A 10,019-nucleotide genomic window follows, 5' to 3' on the forward strand; every position below is an offset into this window, starting at 1 on the left:
AAATAAAATATAAAAAAAAAAAAAAAAAAAAAAAAAAAAAAGACAAATTGCCTATTGTCTTGACATAAGCAGACACACAGATCATCAACACTCTGAAACAAACTCACTCCTCAAAATAGCCGATCAAAACATACCTGATAAATGATAAAGCCCCTCAGAACTAAATTAGCATATTTCATGTTGTATTACTCCATCTATGGATTCTGTTTGTAGGAAACCGGCACCTGGACCTCCTTTCCTGCATACAGATGTGTACGTTACCGTTCTCATTCATTTTAAAAGTACATCAAAAGGGTTTTGAGGGGCTGCATTACAACTCAATGACTGCTACGATCATTGTACAATACCAGACATAAGAACACAAAGCCTAACGCATGTGTATTTTAAAAGGCACAATGAAACAGAAGGTTGAATCAGGATTTTTAACAACATTTTATCAAAACTAGGGTTTAAATAAGACAAATCATATAAAACTTATTTGAAATAAAAATTCAAAAAGGAGGCATCAGCGCAAATACTGCAGAGATATAACAGTTTGTCTGTAGTACAGTTAGATGTTCGTTACTGCACTGTAGACACTATAGAACTAACGGATGTTTCGTCATACAGTTAACGGACTAGACACAGTACCTGAATATTGTATGTTGCATCAGATTGTCCCGTGATCACACGGAGTAACGCTCACCGGCTACAGACGGACTGCAATGATACAACACTGGCCATTGTCTGTGTCTGGAGTGGCCACAGAGTAACAATAAATTAAACCGTTGTTGCTTCTAGGGATGTTATCAGAGAACCCACCTATGAATGACGGTTGACTTGGATCCTGGAGAAGTGACACAACCTGAACAATCATGTGCAGATCGCATGAAGCAACACCACAACCCAAATGATGAACCTGTTTCTGTCCTCAGACAGAGGACTACGGTCTTAATGGAAGACATGGGGTGTTCATGAGATGGTGGCTGATGGTGCACAGTTCAAATGTTTGACTCCATTTGCATTAATAATGTATAGTTTAAGGACGAGCACTTGGGAAGTGGTAAACAGATAGCAGCTGGCCTGTATGCTCCTCAGTCTGAGTCATTGTTTCTGCTGTTGCAGCTCCCTTGAGACAAGAATATGTTTTTGTGACGCTCTGACGCCAGAGAGCCGTTGGTGGTCACTGGGAGACAGAGGACAGTGTGTGCACAGACTGTGAGGAGGCAGCGCTGCCCTCTCTGGCTCTGACCGCCAGCTTCCGTCTCAGCTCTCGGATTTCCTTCATCAGTTGTCTCTCGCCGCTGTCCAGCTGGGCCCGGCCTCGGTCCAGGGAAACTGTCAGAGAACAAAGTATTTATACACAAACCTAAGATAAAGACGGTCATGTTATGTAGAGCTGAAACAATTATAAGATGAATTGATAAGTTGATTGACAGAAAATGAATCGACAAATATTTTTTTTATAAAAGAAACAATTGTTTTAGTTCATTTTCAAGCAGAAATGACAAACATTTAATAGTCTCCTAATGTTACCCGAACTGCTTTATTGCAACAATTTCTGGTTCGGGGAACGTTCTGTGAGCGTTGGGGAGCTATATGTCTGTCCAAGGTGGAGCTATGATGCTATAATTAATTAAAATGTATATTTTAATTGTTATATTTTGAGAGTCAAATCAGAATCTGCAATGTAACCAGTGACATTTCTGTCAGGGAAATGTAGTACTATAATGTTTTCCTCTGAAGTAGAAGTATACAGTAAGTAGTAGGCTGGGTGTGAGAAGCAACTACTGTATGTCATGGCAGGTGTACTGCTCAGGACCCAAAGGAAGCGCAGTGTTGAGTGTGAAGTCGTTTGTATGAACGGTTCTCGAGAAAGCTGCAAGCAGCAACAAACACCACGGGCCAAGCATTGAACAGGCACTGCGCTCATCTTTAGAAAACATCACAGCATATCCACAATGACTTACAGTTGGTGGAGGTGCTTTCTGAAGGTGAGCTGCTGTTCAGACACACCGTGTTGGTTTCTGCCTGCTTTGGGAAGGTGGCAGATTTGGTTCTAACATAAACAGCGGTGGTGGCACTGGGTCTTTGAGGCAGTCCTGTGGTGGAACAAAATTATGTTATCACCGTCCGACACTAAGCAAACACTGTAATATTAGATCCACGATGCAATGGACAGGTCAGCACAAAGGCCACATGAAAACTGGTGTACGTGTGGAGAAATACCTGTGCCTGCTGAAGACAGAGGCTGTTGCTGCTCCTGTAACCGGGCTCTGGAACTCATTACTTCATCCCACTGCAAATCAACAAGTATTCATCGTCCGAGTGATCAGTGATGTTTTTATATTTCAGACATTGAGACGCTTAGATATGACGTTTCTAAGTGACACAAATATCAATATTTTATTCTGTTATACTGATTTTAGAAAGATAAAAACAGACCTTAACATATGTCATAGTAATCATACATACACAAGCCAACGCATCATGTAAATTGCTGTGTTGACAAACACTCTTTTCTTCTCACCTTCCTTCCTGCCACATCTCTCATGGTGTCAGCCAGTCTCTCCTCCTCTGCCAGGGTTTGCCTGTGAAGCTCTGCCAGTTTCTCCCTCTTCCTCTCCTGCTCGGCATCGACCTGCTGCAGGCGCTCCGCCACCTCTCTCTGCCAGTGCGACTCCAAGCCCAGTTGGCACGTCTCCGCCATGGACTCCTCCAGGGCCTGTGTGTGTGTGTGTGTTGAGGGAGAGAAAGTTAGAAGATTGTGTGCCGACGTATGGCGATAATATTTCACCGACTCCATATTGGAATGCGTCACCCACCTGCATGTTTGTCTCGGTGCAGTGTAGCAGCTCTGTGTAGCTCTCTTCCTCTTTTTCTGCCCTCCTCATCCTCATCTCCACCTCCCCCTCAACCTCCCGTCCCATGCGCTCATGCTCCTGAAACATGTGCTGAGGGAAAGGGTCATGGAATGAACACTTCAGACTCAAAATTATTACAACAATCAAGAGGTTGAAAGTGATGTTATTACATGGTGGGAATTCACTGTGATTATTACATCAGCTAAATATATATTGTCCGATTGTCTAGTCCTCGGTGCTTGATTGTAAGTACATGTGTGATATCCATTTGTTGTGATTAAAGGAGGCTACAACCCTGAAGTCTTGGATTAGATACAACCATGAGGGAATTTGCTTCCTGTAACTTAATTTTGTTTCAAAGTGAGATAAAAACTTAGAGGCCGAGTTGTGATTGTTGATATATTTAATGCCCAGTGAAAAAGCACATTTTATACTTCCAGGTATTTCAACAGCAAAATGTGTTTAAGAGACTCATCATTTGGGAGTAAAGGGTCGCAGAGAGAGACAGAAAAAGGGAGGGAGTAAAATGAATGAAAAGAGGATGTTGTGAGAGAGGAGGGAGGGGTTTAATGCGAGCAGTTTGTCACCTGTTCAAGTCGCCTCCTCTGAGCCTCCAGCTCCATCTGTCGGACTTCTAGATTCTGGACTGCTGCAGCTGTTTCTCGCTCCCGGAGATCCATCTGTTGCACAACATAAAGGTTGCTGTTGGGTTAGTGCTCAAACATGGAGGTTATTAAGTCCACGACAGATTCTTTTGGTAGAAGTTAACAAATTGAGACAAGCGTGTTAATGTGTTGAGCAGAGGGTGGGATTACAGCCCAGGATCTCTGCTATGGCCAATGTGGGCTCCTTTATATAAGAAGACCACTTTGAATCTTAACCACCAGGTTACCTTTCTACTGATGTCCTGATCTAGTCTTTGGACCTGTGAGGCTCTCAGGTCCTGCTGGTGTTTGAGGAAACGTCTTTTAGTTGCATCCAGCAGCTGTAACTCCTTCACCTTCACCTCTCTCTTCATGGCTGCCAACCTGCAGAGGACAGAGTAGTGTCAGCAGCAACCCACTCTGCTAAATAACATTGTTCTTTTTTTTTTCCCTCATAACAATGAGGTGCATGTCTCATGCTTTTACTTTGCCCTCTGCTGCATTAGTTTTTCCTCTTCTTGTGCCAGGATGTTCCTGCGCTGTTCCTCGGCTTTCTGCAGCAGCTCCCGTTTTCAAATCAATCAAAGTATTGAATTCATTTAATTTACATTCCAGGCTTGCATTTCATAGACAGATTAAGGCCCAATATCTACCTGTTGTGCATAATAGGCCTCCTCTTCAGCCTGGCGACGCACAAAATCTGTGTGCAGGGCTGACACCTCCTGTCTGATGAGACATAGACACACAATTCATCTGCTGCATATTTTCTCACTCGTGACTTTGATGTGTATTATCTAAGGCTCTTTCTAGCTAATTAAACATACACGTCTGCTCATACTAACACTGTCAACACACAATGTTTAATTTCACCTCTCACGGAGATACTCCACCTCCTGCAGTCGTATCTTCTCCCTCTCTCGGCTCTGGTATTCAATGATGAATTCGGGGTAGTGGTTGAACACGGGGTACTGACCATTGGTCAGTGGTGTTAAGTCAGAGAGCATATTCCTGGGATGGATGTCAGCTGGTGTGCCGCCCATGAGCCGGTACGCTTCTTTTATCATGGCTCCCAAATCCAGGTTGTTACGGTGGTGGAAAAAATACTGAAAGGAAAAAGAAGGGAGGGGGGGGGGGGGGTCAATTTGATGGAGCAGGAGAGAAAGACACAATTACAGACTTAATATGGCTCCGACTATATTTTCAGAGGACAGTTACCTCAAAGTCCTGTTTCCGGGAGCAGAGCAGCAGAGGCTCACGGCAGCAGGTGATGTAGGCCACACAGGCCATGAGCAGGAATGATGGATGGTTGGAGAAGATGTTGTCAAAGAGTCGGAGCCACTCATCACGGGTCAAAACCTCAGAGAACAGGGTCTCCAGCAGGGGCCACACATAGAGCTGAGACAGATATAGAGATGCGCAATAAAATCTCTATATCACATGGGTGTGAAACTGTGAGTGTGGAGTTCCAGGACAGCGGTCTGTCCACTCGTCCAAGGGTGGACGAGTGGAGTGACTCTTCCGGGTTGTGTGTACTTGTGTACAGTTACCTGTGAGGTGATGCCACAGTCCACCAGGTGCTGCAGCAGTTCCTTGTCATGATGAGCCAGAACGTTCTCCGCCATGCTCAGGATGTTCAGAGGAGGGTTGGGGAAGTACTCAAACCAGTGCTGACCCCAATTCACTGTGCAACCAAACATCCAAGTAATCAAGAGACTGATAATACATCGAAGTTGCCTCAAGACATTCAGATGTCTGATAAACAGAGACAAAATTGAAAAACTTGAAATAAGTTTAAAGAATTAAAATGGTTCCAAATCCATTGGTGTCAAAGTTTTGGTCTTTGGCTGCGCACACTGAAGCAGTGTTGTTTGGATTAAATGCTTATGAATGTAGCAGTGCTACTCTCTACACATGAAACGGGTACAACACGTGTAGTAATTCAATACTTTACACAAAGCAGCAGCCCAAAAACACAGGAAAGCTTTCAAATGTGTGTAGTGCACATTTTATAATGTTGTGTTTACTGGGAAAATGGCCTTTCATAATAACCATGAAGTACCTATAACAGTGGCCACCACCTCAAAGCACAGCATTGGGTTGTTCTGGAAGAGCTTGACAAACGGGAAGGCTACTAGGGGAAGGTACTCCACCTCTCCAAAGATGGCCGCCCAGTGAGCTAAGGCAGACAAAACCCTGTTGAGTAGAAGAAGATGAAAAGTATGCGATTACAAAAATTGATTTAAAAAAAAAAAATGAAATACTTAGAGTTGCAATTGTGTGTGTGTGTGTGTGTGTGTGTGTGTGTGTGTGTGTGTGTGTGTGTGTGAGAGAGGGAAAGAGAGATTACCTCTGTAGTCCCCTCTGTAACTTGTGACTTTTGATGGGGTACTTATCATGCAGAGTGAGGTAGGCTGAATGCAGGCCTTTATCAGTCAGACTGCTGTACGCCGCATGGTTCTCTGGGAGACACAACAAAGACCGCCACACAAACATCCTGCGATGTGGACACAAAGGTTAAGTCGTGTGAATCTGACCACACAAGTGTTAAAAGTTGGCATGCATTCGTCAGTCATCAAATAAATGCATGAATCCCCCTCCTGTGAAGGTAATCTTTACCTGTATTTAGCAGGATACTCTCCAAATGCCTTGAGCATAGCCACCAGCCTCTTCTTATTTAGACCAGCAGGTAGTTCATTCTATTGATTGACACAAAAGGGTAACACTCTATGAAGTGAGACACTTTAGTCTACTTTGTCTAGTCAGGGGGAGGGAATGCTTTGTGTGTATTTATGGTGGAACATCTCTATAGTAAATAAACTTCACATCAATCTATAAAAAAAAAATATATATAACTCACTATATAAAAAAAAACCCCCAGTGTGTTAAGACATTGTGTGTGTTGCTCCCACCTCTTTATCTTCAGCTGTAGACCCAGCAGGGGGTCTAAGTATCTTCACATGTGTACGCCTACCCGAGCTCTTGGCTGGTCTCTGAACGACCTCTGACCTGACCTGGACCTTTAGGTTAGACAAGTCCTGATCAGCTCCACCGCCAGAGACTACTGCCACCCGGGAGGGAGGAGGCTGGGTGAGGGGCACAGACAAACACACACACACACAATATGAATACATATAAATTATTAATATCAAAAAACAAGAAAGCTCTTGAACCTCGTACATCTTTGTACTGTTATCGTAACGGTCTGTCACCTTGTTTAGTTCCTGTGTGAGACTCTGAACACTGTAGACATTTATGCTTCCATTATCCATGATGGCCACAACATGTCTGCCGTTAGGGCTGACCGTCACTGTGGTGATGGCGTCTTCGTGGGAACCCATGTGGAAAAGCAGCTTGCAAGTGTGAATGTTGATGAAGCGCATAACGCCGTCCTGACTCAATACACCTATTGTCTGCAGAGACAAATAAATAGTCTCAAACTCAGAGGGGTACACAAGCAGAAAAGTTAACATGTTAAACATGTGCATACAGAGATACAGCAGCCGACTATAGGCTCATTAACATGCAGAGATAAGCAGACGGGGCGGGGCCTCTTCCAGGCAAGTGATGAACAAGATGTCTAAAATTGAAACAAACAAGATCCCATTGCAGGAGCACAGAGGTGAGAGAGAAGTCTGTAGTCTGTGTACCTGACTGGCTCCTCCGTCAAAACTGTCGGGCAGGAATTCAAGCTGTCGGACGGTTCGGACCTGCGTGGGCATCTGAATCACCCTAATCAGCTGTTTGCTGTCCAGACACCACAGGTGCAGCAGGTTGGAGCGCCCCCCAGCAGCAAGGCTCTTACCATCACTGCCAACACAAGTGTGGTATCAGCATTCGATGAAGCCTTCTGATCCACATTTTACTTTTATTGTGCTTATGAAGTGTTTAGAGGTCAAGAAGGGTGGGAAATATAGTCACGAAGAACTACGCTGGAAAGCTACATAATCGATCAGCTAGTTAGCAGTGGTGATGCAGGAGACCCACCGTGTAACAGCAAAGGCCTTGTAGGAGATTTTGGGTCCGCAGTCGGGGACCGGGAGCTGGTATTTGCAGAACAGCGTGTCGCTCTCCCAAGCAAAGATGGAGTCATCGCTGAAACAGCTGAGAATGGTGTTACTGAGAGGCAGGAAGAACACCTGCAAAACAAACAACAGCGTAGAATGACCATGACAACGAAACAAATTTAAGGCACATCATTAATGTACCAGATATATCCTGAAGTATCAATAGCTTGAAATGAACCAAAAACCTAAATCCCTATCTGACAGAAAATATAACACTTTGTCTGTCCTCAGAAAAATGATCTGGTCATGATGTGACCAAACATCAATTTGTAAATGTTGCTCTTTTTTTTGCACGTTTACCCTCTGAATGCCAACAGACTGCCGGATGTTGAGCTTCCTCTTCCTCTGGAAGGTGTCCAGGTCCCAGAGCTGAGCTGTGTCCAGGGACGTGGTGATGGCGTAGCGACCTGAGCTGTGGACAGAGATGGACGAAATGGCCCCCTCGTGACCCCGCATCCAGCTGACCAGCTGCTTTGTGTCTGAAAGAAACAACCCAACAATACCAAGTGTCATTGAAAATGAACTTGTTTGGAAAAAGTCCCGAGAGTTTAAAAACAGACTACATCTCTGAAAATCACGACTTAAAAAAATGATGCAATGTATGGATGTGGCCACACTACCTTTGTCAAAGCACTTGATGGTGTAGTCAGCCAGAGCCACAAGGAACTCGGTGGTCCTGCGAAGGCTGAACGCCAGCGCGGTGCAGGCCTGGCCTGTCTTCTGCACCAGACGAAATCTGCCCCAAGAAAGAAACAGTGAAAAACACAAGATCACAGAAATGTGAAAGCACTATCTGCTCTATATAGAAAGAGAGATACATGTATTGTTTTAACATGATCATGTCCTTGTAGGTTTAAAAAAAAAAATTGAGTAGAAAATAGAAGTGTGCAAGTATATCTATCATTTTTTTCAGGTGGGAGAAGAGCAGTGTCAACCCTTTTTGGGACTTTTGAGCACAGTCAGTCACCTGTTTCTACTGATGTCAAATACATAGATGTTGCCATGCTGGTCTCCAGCCAGGAATGAGTCTCCCGTGGTGTCAAAGGCCACATGGAGGAAACGCACCGTCTTGGCCTGCTGAGCAGTGCGGACCACCGTCACGAGCACACTGAGGGAGACAACGTCACACATTAAAAAAAGGTTTAACGCACACTCAGACAGGTCTCACGTGAAGAGCGACACATTTCAGTGAGTCGCGGCTGCCCTCTAGTGGTTAGAATACACTCTGAAAAAGTGTCTGAACGACAACAAATGTTAAGAAACAACGTTACAGTTTATGAGATGATAAGTAGAGTGATGCCATTCAAGTGTTTACAGTTCAGACTCGTGAGAATGTACCAATGCAACAAGTGTGACTGAACTTAAATGCAGTCAAAGCAGCTATCTACCTTTCAGTGTTATTCCAGGCTGAGAAATTTCTGTTACAAATACATTTTACTATAAAACATTAATCCAGATAATCGTGTCACTCCCTGCAGCATCAGGTGGTCATGACATCAACCTACCTCTTGCCTGGTGCTGGTTTTCGGTGCCAGACTTTCCCCTCTTCTTTGTTTCTGATGTCCGTCACCTCCATCTTAAAGACGTCTTTAGAAACACGTTCATAAAACAGAAGGATACCCGTACCTTACCCTCCGTACTTCACTTAATGTAACTTAATGCCCCAGCAACAATGATAGCTAACGGGCTAAGATTAGTCGGCTAATCTCTTTAAAGGCGGAGCAAACAGCGCGAAATTTGAAAGCGCCTCATTCAGTAGCGTGATATTTAGTTTTAAGTTACGCTCAGCACCGTTTAACTTTAGTCTCGACTCAACAGTCCGGTCCACTAGACGCGTAGCACACTTTACGCTAGCAGTTTTCTTCCACTTCAGTTTCAGTGGATTTTTTGCTTGTTTTAAGGACGGTTATTTTGTCGCCCAAAATTGACGTAAAGGTAAACAGAGGAGTGCATGTTGGGAGTTGTAGTTCAAAACTGTTTTGACTAAAATACTAAATTATGATACAAGACCTACAGATAATAATGTTGTAAACTGTAAGTGACACTCAGTGAATTGTAAAAAAAAAAAAAACATCTTCTTTGATTTGAAAAAACGACACCCTCTGTTTTAAGTTTGCTTGTATTTCCCTCAATGAATGTCTAAATACAGGTGTCCCTGAAGACAGAGCGTCGTCAGAAGGTGCGCTTGAAAACATAAATAGTAATGAAGACTCAGTTGGTACACTGACTTGGACTAAAGCAGTCAGTTAGCGACGTGTGTCTGTTAAAGAACGGATCTGAAAGGATCCTGTTTTTTTAACTAAACATAAGCAGCATGATTTCAGAATTACTGATCAGTATCATTCACTTCATTCACTGAGCGCCTGAGTTGTAAGAGATGTTAATTAAACAATTGAACAATGTATATTTGTGTAAATGGTTACATAAAATAAGAAATGAGTGGAAGACAATTCTAACTTCTTCATTTC

General features: G+C 43.6%; 1 protein-coding gene across 1 annotated transcript; it reads right to left on the reverse strand.

Moving 5' to 3' along the window:
* Positions 1 to 360: 360 nt before the first annotated feature.
* On the reverse strand, positions 361 to 9,452 carry tbc1d31 (TBC1 domain family, member 31). Its single transcript, XM_031876062.1, has 23 exons — positions 9,057 to 9,452; positions 8,519 to 8,659; positions 8,172 to 8,287; positions 7,852 to 8,030; positions 7,472 to 7,623; positions 7,135 to 7,294; positions 6,697 to 6,897; positions 6,397 to 6,570; positions 6,104 to 6,183; positions 5,835 to 5,981; positions 5,547 to 5,680; positions 5,035 to 5,168; positions 4,703 to 4,882; positions 4,358 to 4,590; positions 4,141 to 4,213; positions 3,974 to 4,053; positions 3,736 to 3,871; positions 3,431 to 3,523; positions 2,805 to 2,933; positions 2,510 to 2,704; positions 2,209 to 2,278; positions 1,950 to 2,081; positions 361 to 1,317 (listed from the first exon to the last, which is right to left on the reverse strand). The coding sequence occupies exons 1-23, from the start codon at positions 9,125 to 9,127 to the stop codon at positions 1,163 to 1,165; spliced, it is 3,165 nt and encodes a 1,054-aa protein (XP_031731922.1). The 5' UTR covers positions 9,128 to 9,452; the 3' UTR covers positions 361 to 1,162.
* Positions 9,453 to 10,019: the final 567 nt, after the last annotated feature.

This window comes from Anarrhichthys ocellatus, unplaced genomic scaffold (genome assembly GCF_004355925.1).
Source record: "Anarrhichthys ocellatus isolate YVR2014 unplaced genomic scaffold, GSC_Weel_1.0 scaffold103, whole genome shotgun sequence".
Lineage (NCBI taxonomy): Eukaryota > Metazoa > Chordata > Actinopteri > Perciformes > Anarhichadidae > Anarrhichthys > Anarrhichthys ocellatus.